The sequence below is a fragment of the Acanthaster planci genome, linkage group LG15 (genome assembly GCF_054643075.1).
Source record: "Acanthaster planci isolate LZ-2023a linkage group LG15, COTS_SCS, whole genome shotgun sequence".
Classification (NCBI taxonomy): Eukaryota; Metazoa; Echinodermata; class Asteroidea; order Valvatida; family Acanthasteridae; genus Acanthaster; species Acanthaster planci.
The window spans coordinates 10,469,704-10,490,236 of NC_141791.1; the positions used below are offsets into that span (position 1 = coordinate 10,469,704).

General features: G+C 43.3%; 1 protein-coding gene across 3 annotated transcripts; it reads left to right on the top strand.

Moving 5' to 3' along the window:
* Positions 1-1,185: 1,185 nt before the first annotated feature.
* Positions 1,186-19,041, top strand: LOC110983322 (organic cation transporter protein-like). Of its 3 annotated transcripts, XM_087146827.1 has the most exons (11): positions 7,072-7,797; positions 8,091-8,172; positions 9,584-9,730; positions 10,097-10,208; positions 10,383-10,551; positions 13,182-13,329; positions 13,455-13,555; positions 13,748-13,962; positions 14,341-14,449; positions 15,125-15,337; positions 16,184-19,041. In XM_087146827.1, exons 3-11 carry the CDS (start codon positions 9,650-9,652, stop codon positions 16,344-16,346), a joined length of 1,311 nt encoding a protein of 436 aa, XP_087002953.1. In that variant the 5' UTR covers positions 7,072-7,797; positions 8,091-8,172; positions 9,584-9,649; the 3' UTR covers positions 16,347-19,041. The 3 variants fall into 3 exon arrangements, with proteins under 3 accessions (XP_022098194.2, XP_087002952.1, XP_087002953.1); XM_022242502.2 differs by lacking the exons at positions 7,072-7,797; positions 8,091-8,172 and adding an exon at positions 1,186-1,706; XM_087146826.1 differs by lacking the exons at positions 7,072-7,797; positions 8,091-8,172 and adding an exon at positions 3,225-3,922.
* The last annotated feature ends 1,492 nt before the right edge of the window (positions 19,042-20,533 follow it).

The window sequence follows — 20,533 nt, forward strand, 5'->3', positions numbered from 1 at the left end:
CTGCAAAATATGCGTGACCAAAGCATGTCCCGAGTGCCACATTTGTGTTTTATGAAGAAACGTCTCTCACCCAAGTGCTAAATTAGTTAATTAGCTTTTTAAACGAGCACCAGTCACTTAAGGCTGAAACATGAATTTGATTAGTCAGTGTGGGATGAATGAGCTTCAAGTCCTGATTCTGACTGACCAATACATGGTTATTAATCTTAGTCAAAGACAAAAACTAGTGTGCTTGGGAGGAATTTCACACTTTTTCTGGTGAGCTTTACAATTTGAGGTTTATAATTATCTACTGTGCAACACTGAAACGAGCATGGCTTGAATTCAAGTACACTGTGTGTAATAAAATGGAAACGGGTAATGTTCTACAGGTACACTTCTTCCGTAGGGTTGTGCGTAAAATGCCTTCACAGTGCGTTGCAAATGTTGAAGAGGTTTATTGTTCCTCCACCCCACTGGATACACCGCAGTGTATTATACTGCTTTACCGTGTAGGTTACCTCATGGAAAGTAAAACTTCACTGCGTAAATTAAGTCAGTTTGGAAACGGCATTTTGTCCGATAGCGATCTAGTTTATACTATCTAGTATGTAAAAAAAAAGATACTGGGGGATCTCCCTGTAGCTGTACGTCATGATTATGGCCACGCACTGGTGTGTTTCTTTGTGGCAGGCCACGTCTTAAGTGGAACGGATGATTCAGGGATGCGATTGGTCAAGATTTTTTCATCATAAAAAATTGGAAATTCCTGAGACTATACCGTGGAGATTTTTTTACATATAAAAGTTGACATGCAAGACAAGAAATGGGTATTTATAAGGGGTGGGTACAGGCAAACACAGATGCATACCACATACATAATCCTATGCTGCTCTGGAGCCCTCAAAACCTCTGTTTTATCATGGATATTAATTTCATTCTTCCCCAATCTCAATCCCCGGAGGGGGTAGGAGTGCCCCATTCGTGACTACCCTTGCAGCTCAAATGCTGCCGTCTGTAATTGCCCCATAAGGCCTTTTATAAATGCATGTCTTAATGTAGATTGAAGACCGTGCCTCCTTTTATTTTCTTGGCTATAAACCACAATTGATGGTGTGATATTTCTGAAAGGTTCAAAGGTTCACTGTTGTAGGCAGGCCTACACTCGATAAGCTGAATTGATCAGATAAAACAACACAACACATGCGCAACCTATCGAGGTACCGCTACTGACGATTCTTTATAGGCTATAGTGCGAAAAAAGTTGTCTGTAATTCAGTCAGTACTGTCCATCCTTGATCAGCCAGCAATTGTCTTTGTCGCGAACATCACTTTGTGTGGCTTTAAATATAACCATGCAATTCGAAAATGCTCTGAGGTACCTGGGGGATTTCGGCCTGTATCAAAAAGTGGTGTATTTCACCCTGTGCGTTATGTCTATTCCCACCGCCTGGCATAGCCTGGGTAACACGTTTCTGAGCGCTTCGCCGGACCATCAATGTCGCCTGTACGACAACTACACCTACAACGCCTCCAAGGCGCATGACGAGGTGCGTAGGTGCTCCATACCTAAGCTTGACAACGGGCGCTGGGACAGCTGTAAGATGTATGCCAACGCCTCCGAACCGTACAGTGATTGTAATGTTGATGAGCTTGGACAGCCTGTTCCGTGTGAACTGGGATGGGTGTATGATACCACTGTGTACACGGAGACTGCGGTAACAGAGGTAAAAGGCTGGTAATCTAGCGGGTTGGTGTTTGTTTCAGTAATAACCAAATTTACGCAATGATCTGGTAATATCAATGTCATGACGTCACAGACTTTTGACATTGGCAGTGGCTTATCCAGGTTTTGTGTGGAGGGGGAAACAATATCTTTTTTATCTGTCCAGGAATCTTTACTCTCTGAAAGGTAGTACATGTACCGATCTTAGCCTTTTAATAAGGGAATAAATATGCACTTGGCTTGTCTTGACCAGCTCAGGGGAATGGACGCGACTAATGCCTGAGTCGCAGGCGGGAGCATTATCAGCGCTCAATCTTCTAAGCCAGTTTTAAAGTAACGTCTAAGACCGACCAAGCACATTATTGATTCCTTTTCAAAGGTCAGAGAGTCAAAAGAAATCAATATATGATAGATTTCCAACAATTTTTATTCTAGAATTTTACTTTTATTCTCCCCCAAACCCCGTCCATTTGATGGTATATTCCTTGTGCAAGTTGTCCAAAAGATTTTCCTTATATGGATTTGGCGCGCGCGTGACAAGCCATGGGCGCACAGACCACTCACCAATCACAATCGATCAGACTGTCTCGTATCTAGGTACCAGCGCGTAATTTACGCAGCGGGCACTATCACTTCTCAGCGGGCATTATTAAATGTTAATACACGGTCAAGTTACACGTTGAATAGGGAGGATGCCTGAGGTATTCATGAATACTTTTTTATGGCAACGTGACGTGTCCACATAGGTTGGGTCAATTACCCCCTGCACTCTGCTTGATACGGCACAGATTTGCCTTCACTTCAAGAGTTCATGCGTTTCGCTGATAGTCAAAGGGCTTCGACCTCATTTAACATAAAATTCGCTATGTATAGTATTGTGGCGGTCGTGCCGAAACAACCCCCAGGTCGTCCTCGGCCGACGTCAGCGAGCGGTCTAGTCTGAGGCAGCCAAGGGAGCAGGCCCGTTTGGGGGCAGTCTACCGCCAGGTGCAGCAGGAGAGCAGCACAGGCGCACACTGGGGTAGAGGATAGGGTGGGACACAGGGAGCACAACAGACCCAAACGGACACGTCTGCCTAAGATGACTCTGGTTCAATAATTGTTCGCACCTCTGCAGGCGTTACTTATGATGCGACCTCCACGGGCCCTGGTAATCTCCTGGTCAGATCTTGGTAGGCTGTACAGGTCTAAGCTACGGGCACAACTTGTTTTACATCCACCAAATCCCCTCGTAAGACTACCGCACCGTGGATGGAGTTCCCCGTATAAACTCGTCCACAAGTTATTTATATTAAGTCTAAAGATCCCCCGGTAAGTCGCTTACTTACGGGTAGGGCCTGGTAGTTCTCCCCGGTGGGAGCAGTAAAGAAAACTGTATGGCAACTCAACGGCACTGGAACTAATACGGCACATGGGACTGACTGCGTAGGAACTGACACGCTTGGCGCGCGATCGCAGTTATATAAGTCGCGGGCCGCCAGCCGGGCGCCACCAGCCATAGCGCACGACGGGTCCCGCCGACGTCAGGGAATAAGCCCTGGGCCTAACTGCGACGGCTCAGAATAACACGCAAACTGCTCCTGCGTCACACAGCCGCGCCTTAAGTTTCGGTCAGTCTCTTGACCGTTCAAACTTACAAAAATCAAATAAGCAATACAGTTAGTGTACACCTACAAGGCAGTACCGTTTAGGTCCTCAACAGGCTGCTAAAACACGTAATACAATCCTTAACACTTTGAACTTGAACTTAAAGAATGCTTTAAATATAAACTCAAACTCTTTAAACTTCTACAGGAACACTTTAGAACTACACGTAGTTAAATAACTTAATGCCTTCAAAACACCTGGGAAGGCGTGACAAGCTAACAAATAAAGCAGCCTTTCTACAGTTCCTTAAGTAATCCCAAATCCAGCAACAAATCCAACGTCGTAGACGCGTGTGGTTTTGTCTTTCATGATTTTCCGGTTCTCCTGATAGAGCACTCTGGACGTGGCCTCAGTAATCTTAAAGACTCTCCCCACAATGGCTTGCTCCGGGCCGCCTTCGTCGTATGGTAGTCCTAGGCGCTCGTCCCCAGTATCAGTGCTCTGGATTATCCTGCAAATCCTGGGCTCAGGCGCTGGCTTGTTGGATTCTGTCTGCACCGGTCGCAGATAAACCACGTCATTCTACCGATGGGTCTATCCTTGCAGCACCTTCGACTCCTCCCGATACAGGTAAGTCTCCCGTACTTCTCTCACCTTAACAGCTTGTCCCGGAAAGATGTTATTTACCTCAATAATAGTCTCGTCTTATCTTTCTCGTCACCTTGATGGGTTCCAACTCCCATCGCCATCATGCTGATGGGTTTTCCTCCTTTCGTCTGCCTGGGCAACTCACCGACGAGATCTTCGTCTGGCTCCCAAACGGACAAGGGTGTTGGCGACAGCTCAATTTCGGCTATCTCCCGTAGGTCTCCAGCTGAAAAATTTAAGTGGTTCCAGCACACCTCGATCACCATCTTCTGTCCCTCCGTCGTTGGCTTCTCGCTCGTCCTGAGCCTGCGCAACTCCCTGAGTTGTTCTTTGGACATCCGCGTCCCGCTGCAGTTCCTTCAAACGAAGGTTCAAACAAAGCACTGATTGGCTCATCTGAATCGGTATCAGGTGCTCTTGACACCGTGCAAGCCACAGATTGGACAGATTTCTTCTTGGTCGGTCGCTCCTCGGCGCGTTCTTCCCGACCTCGCTTCTTGGGCGACCCCCTGCTGCTCTTTGTCTCCACATCAGCTGATCCAGACCTCTCACGTCTCAATTTGTTCCTGGGTGACGACTCCCGCGTCTTACGCTCCTTCTCCTCAACTACTCTTCTACAGGCGCCCGTTTCTTTGGTGGCTCGCTTCTCCTTCTTAGGTGGTGTTGGACTCCTTTCGCGTCTGTTCCCACCTGTCTCTCTCTCTGACGCTTGGACTTCTCGATGTCCTCGCAGGTTTCTCCCTTGATGTCTGCTTACTCTCCTAAGTATTCTGGGTGGCAGTCTCGGTAATGGTACCGTAGATTATCTCTTCGGTTATTCTTGTGCGCACATCGTCGGCACCTATAATAGACTCTCGGGCCGTGCTCATTGGTTTGGTGCCTGGTCAGGCTGCGCTGGTGCAGAAATGCCTCACCACACCTTTTGCACCTGCATTTATCTCCTCTTGGAGCCTTGTCGTCCACTCCGTCTTTCCCTATCGTCAATCTGCAACGTACAAGGTTGTTTTGTTCAACAATTATATCCCAGGATAATTTCTTATTTCTATATACATGCGGTGCCCCCTCACACCGAGGTCCCTCCTGTCCCTCCAACTACAGGTACCGCTGCGGTCTCCTGCGTTGCCTTTGGGGGTTTCGCCTTAACGCTTGGGTGGGGCTTGCATCTACTTGCGCTGGCACGTTTCTGGACCGCTCCTCCTCGGGTGCCACTGTTTCTCCTATCTCAGTTGACACAGCAGAGCCATCTTTATCTTGCTCATCAGCCAATTCTTCAGCCGCGCCTAGCTCAGGCCCAACGGCAATAGATTCTTCCCTTTGTGTCGTTTGTTTTGGGTTTCGTGCTACGGGTGTTTCCTTCGCTCGCCACACCTCAGGTGTCTCACCCTCGTAAGGTTTAAGCTGTTCAAAATGAACGACTTCCTTGTTTCCCCTGGGCTTGCGTTGTATCCGATAGGTGACGTCGAACAACTTGTCAACGATCAGGTATGGCCCGTCCCAGCGCCTTTGAAGTTTCGGGGACAAGCCTTTCTTCTTTCTTGGATTGTGAAGTCATACTAATTGTCCTGCCTCCAGCATCGTTGTAATTGCCCTCCTATCATAGCCCCTTGTTTGCTTTCTGGCACTCGATTTTAAGTGCTCTCGCCCGCTCCAGACCCAGGCTCGGCCCTGTCGATCACAAGGGCTTATCCAGGACTCCAGGTCAACACATTATCTGTTTACAGTGCTGGCGCCAACCACAAGCTTCCACACACATTGCCAAGTACCCCAGACATTGGCCTGATACATTTTCCGAAGGGTGAAAGGACTGTTTTAGAGGGGGTAGGTATTGCGTGTATTATAATACAGCAGTGTTTTGTGCACAAACATATGGGAATGGTATGACCCCCCCATTTTAGTCACTGCCAGGGCGATACCAAGATTGACACCCCTCTCAAGAGTTAGGCGGGGAAAAGTTTGGAAAAGTCACGGGAGTTCGATCAGGTGAGGCGTGGCAGTTATATTTGAACGATCAAATCACGTGATTTCTGAGACATTCTTGGCACAAGGTCCCGCGTCGTTTAACCAGGTAATGGAGGGAGAGAAATGCCCCAGTTGTGATTACCCCAAAAGGCCTTTTACATGCATTATCTTTATTTCAGATTGAAATGAAGTGAATTACTGCAAAAAGGTTAAAAGGTTCGTTCATAAATTGATCAAACAATGACACACAATGCGCGAACTGTTGAGGTGCCGCTACAATAAATAGTTACAAATAAAGAGATTGTTCAGTTGTCGTAATAACTAACTGTAAAGAATTTGGTAAGCGCTGTTCATTTATGTCAGCCAGCGCTGATCATTCAAAATTCACGATTCCCTGTTACGCTGTTAATGTTAAATGCCCAAGTGGAATCGTCGACTCCCCACCCGTGTTTTATCAAATTCTTTGTAAATATGCACTACTCTTCCAAGTCGTTAACGTACTGAGCTTTTAAGGGGATATGGGGAAAAAATCGTTAGGACAAAACAAAAATTTGTTCGAACGAAAAAAATTTAGCTGCCTGACGTGATCGCACGTGCGTAGTTTGGCAAGCCTAACGTTTCAACAGCAACCTGTTCGGTGTTTTCACGTGACAAAAAAGTACAGACGGAACGCAGCCTTCTCCGCTGCGTCTCCTGCACGTTTGGTTTCATGTCCGAACTAGCATGCGACCCCGAAGGCAAGTTCTGTAGTTAGGGGTATTTTAAACTATTTCTGTGACGTCGCTACTTTGTTCAAAGTGTAGATTATTTTTACGAATCTACAGCAAACTGTGATTCGTAAGTTACGAGTCTACACTTATTGTTACAAAACAATTGCTGTAGATTCGTTACGCGTCCACGGTAAGTGCGACCGGTGGATTGGGTTATGGAGTAACATCACGCTGTTCTGCCTTGAGACTGATTCTGCTGGGCCTCGTAATAGCTACAGTTAGCACATTTAAGAGATACCCGGAACGCCCACACTCCGGCGTTATTGTGTATGTTTGCCTTTCTCCACAGAAAATGACGTAGGTTGTTATCCCTTGTGTTTTCAAGATCAATGCTTTAGAAAGCAAAATTTTCAACAAGGATTTGAATTTTCTCTTCGCCTTTCAGTAAGGAATTAATTTGATGTGTTTTGGCTGCTTTTCTGTGTCTACGTTTGCCCACTCTTTTCTTATAATGTTGGATTATAGTTTAATTGAATTGACACAAACTCGGGTACATCTTCTAGTTGTTCAAGATCATACCGGTCCTGAGGTGACAGATCTGTCAGAATCGCTTCTCCTCAAGCACGTAAACTTGTGTCAGGAAATGGAAAAATGTATAATTTGTGTGGGTTTAATATGTTACATTTCTTATTCTGCTCCCCTCGTTCCCGGGATACTTTTCAACCTTATGCAACCCAAACGGAACTATCTGTGGTATGCAATGGTGGAGGTCATGATGTTTACCTCACTTCCTAACCCGGTCCATTGTTTTAGGGGCACTTTCCCACAGTCCTGACCATGTATTTTTAGAAACAGAATGCCAGTTTTCATTCTTTGGGAGATTCATTAAACTGGAGGTTGCAGGTTGTTGGACCCTGGGAGAAAATCTGCTGATCCTGCTGATTAGCAGAGTTACACAATGAACCTTCAAAGATTTGACCAGTGGGGAAGCTTATATGCAAATCAAACTTTGAGGAAGGGTTGGTCAAACTTGCAAGTGACCAATCATAGTCTTGATGGAAATGTCCATCAAGAGACTATCACAGGCATTTAAGGGCATATGTCGGGGTCAGAATTCAGTCTGCACCACCACCCAGCAGACCACTGGTCAACAGCCCAACACTCAAGTCTACACAGTAGCCATATGGGGTGAGTTGCTGTCCTTAGTAATCAACCTGTGTGTAACTTTATTTTTAAATTTATTTTGATTACTTAGTATAATAGACTGTGTTACTTCTGATGTTGATGGACTTGTATTGTTAGCTTGTTTTTTATGATCAATCACAATCATGGCATTCACATGAAGTTATTTTACAGTGAACTCTTCTCTCCATTTGTTCTGATTACGCCCTTGTTTGGCACACTTGATTCAACAATGTCCGAGTTTGTAATTAAGGATGATTGTACACCTTGTAAGGATAAATTTCTGTTCTACTGTATAGCTCAAGTGGCATCGATCTGTGTTGAATTGTGTTGAGGCAGATGTAGCCAGTAGTAGGAGAGAAGCCAAGTTAGCATATCCAGGTTAGCTCCGGAATTATATTGTATATTTATATTCCAAGCAGTTTCACACTCTGACTTTTACAACTGTTTTTACATGATTTTGTATGCCAGATTGGAAAGGTAGTATATGCTCACCAACACAGATTAAGAGGTTTTATTTGTGCGCTAAATCATTTTATGATGTGTTGTGTTGAAGACTACCCAAGAAAGTGTTGTGTAATTGGTCGCATTCCTTCAGTAACACCTGTGTTTTGGTTATAACAAGAACTTAAGGCTATACACTCCAACCACTGTGTATGACCCATGACTTTTTACTACCAGTGTGTGTGCACAGTATTTGCACCATGCAGGTTGTGTGTAGTAAGTGTTGTATTATCTACTGTACATGTAAGTAATTGTGTTATTTTCCTAATATTACAGGGGTCCGTCCGTCCGTCGGCCTGTCGACCCATATACCATCCAATCAGTCTGTTAACCCTATTTTATTGAGGAGAGCTTCAATAAAGATTTCGTCAGTTGTAGAGCAAACAACAGAGACAGTGTCGCCGTCCGTTAATCGCGGTCGTATCAGTGAGAACCTTGCGCTTACGGCGCAAAAACCTATCCGGCAGCCCGGCCGGATAATACGACACTTGCTTGAGGAGTTAGCCTGTAACTTATCCTGTATTGCTAATATTTGTAGTGCTATACGCAATTTTGGGTGGAAATGTGCACTTTATAGAAATTCTTAAATGTTATTATTTAACTCCAAAATTGGCATCGTAATTTGAATCCAAAGTTGCTCATTCTGCAAATGAAGTAGCAATCTGTAGTGACGGTGCATTTTGGAATGAATCATATTCAACAACATATAAAGTAGGCCTATCAGTGAAGCTCATTTTGAGTGGTTTGTCAAGTGGTTCTAAAAGTACTAGCCATATTTTCACGAGGTTGATATAGCTTCCCTCAATTTCATAGAGTCCTGTGGTGGTTTTAGTCCGATAAATTTGGCTGCAATGACACACGTGTAATAATGACTCCAAGCCGCAAAAAGAATTAGAGAATTGAGTATGTATCCAGCACTGACGGTGTTGCGAATGGGCTCGGCTTCGCTTCGCCCATTCTGAGAACGAATCAACAGTTCCGCGTCCATTCCCCTTGACTTATCAAATCATCTCAGTTACAACAGTCGGGAAATTTGCTGGAATGTGCCCGTAAACAGTTTTTCTTTCTTCGTTTGAACGAATTTTTTTCGTCGTTCGAACAAATGTTTTCTTCGTTCGAACGACTTTTTTTTGTTCGGACGAATTTGTTTTTTCGTTTGGACGATCATTTTTCTCAATTTTTTTTTAAACCTATGTCCCTTTGAAAGCTCTGTATTAATGCACTCGTCAAGCTCATCCTTTCATAGATTCGCTGATAATTGACACTTTTGTTTCATTCCAATCGGCAGTGGGACATTGTATGCAAAAGGGACGCCGAGCGCCAGCTGTCCAAGAGCTTGGTTTTGGCGGGAAAGATGGTTGGTTCGATGATCTGTGGTCAGCTGGCTGATGTAGTAGGAAGAAAGAAAGCCTTCACGTTGGCTATCCTTTTGATGGTAGGCTTGGGGTCCATGCATTTGGACAACATAGTCATGCGGGATATACTCTGGAGCACACTGCCAGTCGGTTGATTTTCGGAACATGAAAGGAAAATACATGAGTTAAAACGGTAATCTATCTAAAGTATTGTAGTTAATGAGATGGGGTTTAAAAAACCTCCAGAGCCACTATTACAGCTTTTATTTAAGTCGGATTTCCAGAGTGAATGTAAAAAAAGATTTTGCTTACACCCCCCCTCCGTGTATGGGCTCAACTATCCTGTAACACAATGTTTGTGTTATAAAAATCATTCTATAAATCACATCATGGGTCTCAAAACTTTGTCTCTTTCCGTGCTAATATCATATATACAATATTGACAGGTGGGTGTTGGCACGGGAGCCTCGTTTGTCACCAGCTTTACCGTCTTCCTAGTCATGCAATTCCTGCTTGGTGTCTCTTCGTCTGGAACCTTTGTGGTTGCCATAGTGATAGGTAAATAAAGCACAGATGATTCCGTTTGTACTTGTTGTTTCTTAGGGGAGGCGGTATTACCAGGTGTTGGTGTGTCGGATCATGGATGTCGATTCAGTCAGGTTTCCATTTCTAAAATGTTTAACATTATCTAGTCCACTATGACTGTTCTTTTTTTCTTCATTTTCCCTATAGCCACTGAGATGGTTGGGAGGTCCCAGCGAGCTAACGCAGGTATAGTCATCGAGTATTTCTACAGCGTAGGTTATATGTCTCTAGCTCTTATCGCGTGGAGACTCCGTGACTGGCGAAGCATTGAACTGGCAATATCCATCCCACCAGTGATTTTTCTGTCTTACTACTTGTGAGTATATCAGATAGCAAGAATCATGTTTACATGTATTTATTACAAAATCGTCAATCTATATATTTGCAGGCGCAAACTCACATAGGTGTGGGTGGGTGTGTATGTGTGTGTGTGTGGGGGGGTTGCCTGAAGCTCGGACACCAGGAATAAATGAAACGACAATTGTAGTAATAATTTTTTTTTAATGGTATCCTTTAAGAGTTGTTTGTACAACAGTAATAATATATGTATCATGTGTCGCCGTGAGTCTGTGGGGCCTGATCCCTGTAGAATTTCCTGGCACCCGTGTAACTTTTCACACTTTCGAGTGATGTATTCATCCCAAAATATACGTTCGACGGGTGCAAAGGTTTAAGGGCACCTAGTTTGCATCCATGCATTGTGTAGTCTATTTTGCTTTGAGTGCCCTTTGAGAAATGTATGCATGCACTTCAGGTTACAATATGACCACGGACGTGTATAATAAAATCTGGACTCGCAATGCCCTTTATCAGCTTATAGAGTCATTGAATCCACTCGCAGCCATTTTACCGAGCCGAATACAAAGCTTTCCTGGCAATGCCCACCTTTGTTCTTCCTGACGTCAATAGAACGGAGCCAACCCACGCATTTGTAAAATGGCTGTTGGTTGTCTTTTTTTCATACAAAGGCGTTGCAAGTCCAGGTTTTTTTTTATATACGTCCGTGCATATGAAGCGATATAAGGGCGGAGAGCACACCCACCTTTGTGTCGGTCATTGCTTGAACAGGAATTCTTTTCGGACGTCGAGGGGGATTTTATTACATAACGGGTTTCGGTCACTTCGCCCCATTTCCACTTCGCCCCATTACCACTTCGCCAATTTTCCACTTCGCCAATTTTCCACTTCGCCAATTTTCCACTTCGCCCCATTTCCACTTCGCCCGATTGATTATTATGCATTCTGTTCTTCAGTAACAGAAGCATAGGACTAGATGCAACAAGTAAAAACATCGACGTTTAAGTACCCAAGTAACGATTGGATAATCCAACTTTCAAAGGCCAAAACAATGATTCCGATTTCCCAACTGCCGGACCAAATTTTTTGGCGAGACCCTACCCGTGTAAGAAATGGCGGTTGTAGGTCAACTCGACTCCTGACCAACTCGACCGTCGACCAACTCCACCATTGAACCAACTCGACTTCAAAGTCGAGTCAACTCGACCATTTACCAACTCGAACGTTGGCCAACTCGACTGCATGGTTGATTCATGTGCTGCGTGCCGGGCCGGCACAGACGGGCCGCCTTGGAAATCGGCATCGGTCATTACAACCTTTGTGTCACCAAAAAATATTCAGGGGAGATTGGCTTTCTGTTTGGTTGGCGTGGATGACACTGTTCTCCATTTTCTATGATAGGACCCTTGGGCATCAGAAATGAATGTCTATTGTGATAAAAATGTTTAACATTATGTGGCAATTCGCTCAGACTTTCTCATCACTCCTATTGGGCTAGGCTTAGGCCTTCGGCTTCATCTCTTTTTCTGTGTAATTCTACCTTATATAAAAATTTAATCTTGTGGGTTGCAGCTAAAATAGATACTGTTTACTAGCTTGTATCACCATTGATAAATGAAAAGCAATAGTTATTGTTAACATTTATTTCCATAATGCCACGGATACTTTAACAATACATTATGGAAAAAACGTTAGAAACACGCAGTAGAGGATAATCCAAGGGCAGTTATAGATCCAGTTTGGTTGAATTACAACATTGTATTCATGCCGCGGCGACCGTTCAAGTACGTGATCTGTCACGCATCGAAAAAATCGACGTTTGCAATATTTCGTCACGTGAACTCTTAGTGTCTTGTCTATGTGTTTATTTTCTGTGTTCATCAGTTTAATGTTATAGGTTATTGTTTTGCTTGTAATGGACAATGCAGTAGACATTAATTTAATGCTGTAGACTTTTCTACAATAATACAGAAATGAAGTGAACAGAATTGTGTGTGTTGCTTTCAAAAAACTTGAAGAGGATGAGAAATAACCCGATGCTAGTCCAACCATGCATCAATTCATCATAATGGACAATGCAGTACACATTAATTTAATGCCGTAGACTTTTCTATAATATATGTAACTACATGTCGTTTGTGGAACTCCTTTCTCGACCAGTTTTTAAAAGAGGCTTGTTACACACTCAAAACGGACGGCAAAGAGATGGGGCGAAGTGGTTAGGGGCGACGTGGAAATGGGGCGAAGTGACTGTAAACCTAGGTATTAACAATACTCTACACTGCAAAAACCGGGGTGTTAAATTAAACACCCCCGGTGTTATCAGAGGACCATACCTTCACTTTTCACTGGTATTAAAAACTTTAACACCCTCTAGTGCATTGTAACACTTTTTGGTGTGCAAAGTAACACCAGTGGTGTTAAAGTAGCACCCTATGGTGTAGTTATCTGATAACACCAAAAAGTGTTGACTTTAACATTAGAGTTTTACAGTGTAGGATGGGTTTAGGGATTCGACATGTGGGGGGGGGTAACCCCTCCGTCCCATATCTTGCAGGGTGTAGCCTTACCCCCGACGATTCACCTCACTTACGCGGAAGAAGCAGCTTTGCAACCTTGAGTATTTGAACCTTTTGTTTGTTCCCTTAGTATTGTGCCCGAGTCTCCACGATGGCTGATTTCCAAGGGTAAGCTGGTCGAGGCCGAGAAGATCGTGAGACGGGCCGCAAAAGTGAACAAAGTGGAGCTGCCAGAAAGCGTGTTTACGGATGATGACACTGACCAAATGAAACATCAGGTCAGAATGTGATAAGTGGTGAATAAAAGGTCAGGACTCTCATAAGGGAAAACCTCAAACGTAATGGTTTTTATTCCTATGAATCTTATAGCTTCACTGCCATCTACCTTTTTCTGAATTTACAGATGGACGTGGAAACTGAGCAAGCAGTGAGAAGACACACTTTCATTGATCTCATACGGAATCCAAACTTGAGGAAGAAGATGCTGAATATTTATTTCAACTGGTAAAGAAAATTTTTTTTAAGATTCTCTGGCGCCCTCAGCATGATAGGGGAAATATTTCATTCTTGATATTTTGATGAACTGTGAAATTATTTTTGTTAAATTGTTTTGGTTTTGACCCAAATTATACGTGTAGAGAACTTCGAGAAGCGATATTTCTTAAACGAAAGGCTTTTTATCAATATTTCAATCAGGATAAGCAACAACCTGGTCTATTATGGCCTTAGTTTCTTCACCGAGGACCTTGGGAATAATCCCTACTTAGCCTTCTTCATATCCGGAGCAGTGGAAGTCCCCGCTCTTATTGTATGTCAGCTGCTGCTGGGAAGAATTGGACGTAAATGGCTCATATGTACATTAATGACCATCGGGGGCGTCTTGTTATTATGTGTCCTTGCAATCCCAAAAGGTACGTTTTATTCATATCCCAGTCTGCCCGAATGTAGTAACAATCAGGTGTCTATCAGCCCCAAATATTCCGAAGCTTTGCACATTTTTTGTCATTGTGTTGCATTGATTTTTGTATTGATAAAAAGAACAGAAAAATCTTCACTACAAGTTTAGTAATGTCACAAAGTTTGTACCGGTACTGAGGTTTGTGGCTGCAAAATCTTCCCAATATGATCTTGGACAATAACACGTGTACAAATAAAGATCATGCGCATGGCATTGCCTAATATAACCCCCATTTATCACCAAGCTATAATTGGCGTTGATCACTGCATGTAAGTGCCATAGATATTTCTTATTGTCACCTCTGTCACGTAATTTTTCTCCGTCTGTTAAGATTCGACCACTCTTATTCTGGCGATTGCTATGATCGGTAAGCTGTGTATTTCAGGCTCGTATGCAGTCGTCTACTTGTACGCCATCGAACTCTTTCCAACTCCTGTGAGGTAACTACTGTGTTTCTCTTCAGTTTTCACGTTATTTAGCAAGTCTTCTTTGTCCAAATTGATTTTTTCTTAGTTTTTCCTTCCTTTTTCGGTATTTGGAACAAAGTCTGGCCTGATTGTGCTTCATGCATGGTCTGCAGTCGCCTTGATCGTTTTCTTAGTGGCTTATTGCTTTCGCATTTTCGTTCGCTGTTTGATTCCTTCGTCCTCCATGATACTTTTCCAAAGACCATACATTTGAAACACAGTGAACTAATTATGCTCAACTCTACAAGAGCCGGAGGTGGGGCGGAATCCGCCCCTCAACATTTTTGCTGATATCGCTGCAGTGCATTTTTTTCAGGAACTTGGCATTTAGGAGTTTCAGAGTAACCCTTTACGGTCATTTTGACACCATACGTCTGATGGACTTCAAACTTCACATTTGTAATGATAAGGAGTTTTTTTACATGCATGCCAAGGTTAAAAAATGAGCTAGGCACTGCCGAGTTCTTGGGGTGGGGAATCCGCCCCCAGGCTGTGAAAGGGACAAAATAACCCAGCTCTTTTAGGGTGAAAGAAATCCACACCATCACGCATAATGCATCTGAAGTTCGAATTTAAAATGGACGCGTTTTTACAAGGGAAAGTTGAATTCTAATTGCTTGCGCCTGTTTGTGTCTTTGTATGCTGCAGGAATGTTGGTGTTGGCATGGGCTCCTTCATAGCTCGTGTCGGTTCTATTGCCTCCCCGTATATCCTGCTACTTGGTGACTACACGTTCTCACAGCTGCCGTTTCTGGTATTCGGGAGCTTTGCTCTGTTGAGTGGTATTCTCACACTGCTTCTACCGGAGACTCTAGGAACTAGACTGCCAGAGACGTTGGAGGAGGGGGAATCCTTTGGCAAGTATGTGCGAATATAAACACAGTTGATGATGGACGGGGGTCTACGTCGTGGGCGGGGATATAAGCTCTGTCCGAATTAATTGGGCATGGCTTGAAATTACACACAAATGAAAGAACAAATTTTATGCCGCAGCCAAGAAATTTGCACATTATGCACGGCTTTGCAGTCGGATATGAAGATTACCCACTTATGTCTCACAGATTTTGTTACTGAAAATAATATTCTCTAGTCAACATAACTGAGCAAAGAAGTATACATGGTTGGAAAGGGAGAAGTCGAGTAGAACTCGGCTAAATATCAATCTAAAATTTAGTGGATACTGCCAGGCACGGATCCCCAAAGTGGAGATGTAGGCCTACACCCCTGCTTACTTACAGGATTTCTCTAAACCTGCGCTGTATGTTAACATTTTTGCGCAAGGCGTGGTGAGCAACGACTGTCTTTTGTCACTTGGACCCAGTAAACTGCGGAAAATGAAACTAGCTGATGGCTAGCGGCTACCATAAAGTGCATAATATCATTGCTGGTCGCAGCCGTAACCCCGCTAGTGGGACGCGGCCTTTAAGGCCAGTTCATGTTTAGCTCAAAACCGAACACGAATACGTGTATACAACATAGTGACGACAGATCAAATATTCGTATTGCATATTCGCAAACGTTGAACACCTTCAACGAGGGCAAAGTTTGCTTCGAATGACATTGTGCCGTACTGGTATGTGACGTCAAATTCGTTTCACTCTTGGTTGCACCTGGGTATGAACCAGTCTTACGCATTACGGCCTGCTGCAGCTAAGACTATGGAAACTGTCTCATGTATGGCGTCGACGTTTCTGCATTTTTTTTCAGGAACATGACAATTCGTGAGATGTTTAAGCTACCGAACTGTCGCCGAGTCCAGGATCCCAGTGAAGACCACGTTTTTGAAATGCGATATAAGAACGAGGACAAAAAACCGATAACAGTGGAGCTAGAAGTAATGTCTTGCGATGTGGGCGTACAGACGATTTAGTGAGCTGATTGTGTTCTCAACACCACTCGCCGTCCGCTCGTCATAAGTTGATATGTTTTAAGATTGTTGCTGCCCTAGTATGAGCATTATGAAAAGGGAAAAAAGACCAGACAACCCAAACACATGTACAAGTGTGTTTTGGGCCGCAAGTGGGGACCCCTTATTGTTCCTCAGTTTGTTCGACCTATTCTGGAAGACCTCCCTTACGTTTTGTACTCGAATGTCGATCAGGGATCCTCGGTGAATCAGGGACCTAATTGTTCCGTATTGCTCAGGGTCTCCAATAGAATGCGAAACTCAACTCAACCCAACTCAACCCAACCCAACCTAATCCCAACCCAACCCAACCAACCTAATCCCAACCCAACCCAACCTAATCCCAACTCAACCCAACCAACCGAACCTAATCCCAACCCAACCAACCTAATCCCAACCCAACCAACCTAATCCCAACCCAACCAACCTAATCCCAACCCATGATGTACGGCAGGTCTTATTCACTTTCAGGTTAAAGACATTCCTTTTTTCATTTCTGTGAATTGTAATTTACATGTACACGCTGAGGATTCCACGATAATTTCTCTTGATTATAGTGTCGTACAATAGGTCTTCAGTCCAGGCCTGGGGACAAATGGAATTATCTCTGAAAATGAGTTTCTAGCTGATTTTTTTTTTATCCCTTAAAGGAATCCTCATTCCTCCTGTCACAAAAGTGGTAGTTCCAAATTTTCTAAAATGCTGGCGCTTCCGAATCCTAAAAAAGGAAAAAAGGGGGGAAAAAGCAGTATGCTTGTGTAGGAAAGGGGGAACTTACCCCCTGCGTCCCCCGCTAGAATAGTTCCTCGTATTTTTAGCCATCCTGTTCAGCACTGACGAAGCTGGGGCCAGACGAAACAGAGGGGCTATTTGTTTCCCACAAAGCGTAGTTATATCGCTTCGAGGCGAGTTCGCTGCAAGCATTTTCATAACTGTTTTTGATTCGAGTTTTCGAACTTTGGGCGGCCCGCTTAAGCCCCTTAGAAGGCACCTTAAAGAATTACTAAAACCCCTTTGCTGACAAAATCCTCGCTGAATTCATTTTATTATTAAAAGCTGAATACGAAAGCTTCGCTCATTGGATGAATACATAAAGTTGCTTCCAATGACGTGAACACCTTTACGGCTGCCGCCTTAGTTGCGAAGGTCAGCACTTTCAAATGCTTGGGCCTTGTTGCTGACAACACCGTAAAACCTGGCTTGTCATGCCGACTATGTTCATGTTTCGGTCCGTTCCAAATATAAGCACAGCCTTGCACTCTGGTTCAGTGCTAAATTTGCGTACTGTCGATATTACTATACAATATGGGGAGGCCAGTAAGAACGTCACATTACAGTAGTATTATGGTGCGACGAATCACCTGTCCGATAGCCCGGGCAATCAAACTTTCATTCGGGCCGGGCAATTAAAATTCTGACTAGCTGTGCCCTTTCAAGAAAAGTTGATGTCTTTTCTGTCTTCACAAAACATCTTTCAATAACCTTTTCTCTCATTAAACTGCTTGTTTTTATGTTTTTCCTACTTACATTTGCAGTGTTTGAGAAGAAACTTCCGTTATTTTCACGAGTTTCCATTCACGTTTCGCTGTCACAGTGGTGAAAACACATGCGCAAAGCTCGACGCATTAAACGAGGAGGCGCTGGTTCCTGCCGGGCCATGCAAAAGAACGCGTGATGGAAATGTAGCAAACAGAACCAGTCTAAGTCTATACATGCACTGTGCGTTCCGGCAGTACACGCATGCAACTCTAAAACTGCAGATCGAAAAAAAATCGATGTTGCGCGAGGTTTTCTGCTAGTTAATTACAGAATTTGGTCTCTTGTTTATATATGAATTTTCTGCGTTAATGAGTTTAATTTGAAGTTGTTTTACTCGTACTTGAAGCGAGCGTGTTTTAACAAATTTCCTGCCGCGGCACAAGGTTTATCACCCGCTGGTCTGGATGCATCACGCACGTATACCATGCGATACACGGACATTATTGACCAGTTTGCCGTCTGCCAGTGAGCTGTTGTAGCGGCCAAACTCATTTTTTATTTCTAACCCATTGAGGGCGCTGTAAGCGGGACCATAAAAAACAGCACTGAAACAAGATGGCTCCATCACGTTTTGCATCTGACAGATTTTGATTGGCCCATCCTGCCGAAGTTTATTAAACGGTTAGAGCTCATTATTCTCAGGATTCTCATATTAAATTAAAGAATTTGATTTAGTAATTACCGGGTTATTTATAGTCTTGTATAAGCTGAAACTTACTCATTTAGGCCATGCTGTTACATCGGTGGAATACTTTATTGTAAATGGTAAATAATACAGATACGCACATGAGGGGCCTACATATTGGAGCTATAGTCAAAATTATGGGGTTTCGTATTGTCTAACTTAAATATTGGGCATTATACTCTTTTAGGGGAAGTTAGATACATGTATTAGTGCAAGTTATAATTGAGGTCGAAGTAAACATTGGGTGCATGTATATTTACATGTTCAATGTGGGCACATATACATGTATTATTATCACCTAGACGTCGGATGTACCGTACTCTTGATTTATGTTTTAATTTTATTGTAGTCAATCTGTGCCTGATCCTGTGTCTGTGCATCAAGCTGTATGCATGAACAAGAAGAGAAGCATTAAACATCTGGATCTGAAGTATACACTGTACATGTACAGCATTGCGTGTGTATGCTTTGGCAGATTCAACTGTGTTAATTGTCCATAATTTTTGTGAATTGTCTACTTTAGAACTTTCTACATAGATTAAGACAGGTGTTCATCACTTTTTGAGATAATCTTGGAAGCTGCCAGCCTCACTCATGCCATTCCATCAACACAAACACAAATTGACTCCCAAAATAAAAAAGAAAATCCGACCTACCGACCCTATTTTTGAGAGACAAGTAGTCGGAAGCACAAATGTTTTTCCTTTTTACATTAACTTTATTGTAAATCTAGTGACTCCTAGAAATATATGGTAGTTGAGGAAGCACAATATCAATCATACAAAAAGAGGACTTAGTAACACAGTTTTTCCCATGCACCCGCGATATCTACGTCGGGAACACTTTTTCTATGCAACGTGGCCACCACATGCATGCCACATTCGGTATACTGTTCATGTACTGTACATACAACCAAGCAGTGCACACGTACAAGTGGAAGCCAATGGCTGAATGCACAATCTAACCTTTTATTTCATTGGATGAAAAACCTTACATCCAAAAGAAGGGGTGAAATAGTTGCCAATCGAAAGAATTTTCACATTGCCAGTTAGCTAATGATTAGAAGAAACTACCATGCGATTGAGGAAGTCAAAGGGTGGCGCTAGCCTGAGTTACGACAGGTCCAAGTTGGGAAGTTGAGCAGAAAGAGAGCGTGAACGGTGAATTTACACGCAAAAATATATTACATCAAAGCAAGACGACACTCCAACGTTGAACTAAAAATGACAGAGTTAAATCGATGAATTTTTTCTAACTTTTACAGATTTTTCAAAACTTGAAGGAATATATCTGAACTAGGAGCAAAGGTTTGACGCGTTTTCGTATAAAACTAGAAATCATGATGAGCACCGATTTTTCACGGGTCTTTCTAGTTGGCAAGCTGCGTAAATGAGCGCCAAGGAATTGATGTGCATTACAAATGACCCTCCCCCCCAAAAAATGGAAATACGCTGGTCAAAATACATTTTCATTTGCAAGAAAGGGAGGAAAATGCAGACCAAACAAAAGCTACCCTTCATTACCAATAATGATAATTCCGTCAAAAAGCATCTCTCTGCTCAATTTATTTCGCGTCTTCATTCTTTTCAAGTAAAGACAACAACTTAACAACAACAAAAAGACCACAGAATTCCAGTCTTCGCCAGACCTTTCCCTCATCCCTGCCCCCCCCATAGCAAAATGCAAAAGCTTGTGCTTGAAACACAAGTCACTCGATCTCTCAAAAACGTGTCGCAAAATACACCTCATGATGTGTGCGTGATAATTCACAGAATTTTTTTTCCACACGGCCAGCACCAGACCCCTCTTAGGGGCTTGGCCCTATTCAACACCAGGCGAAACGGCTATCTGTTGTCGGTGCCGGCAAGAAATTACATTTGACTATTAAACATGGTAGGGCAGATAATGACAGCCGCTTGATGATGAC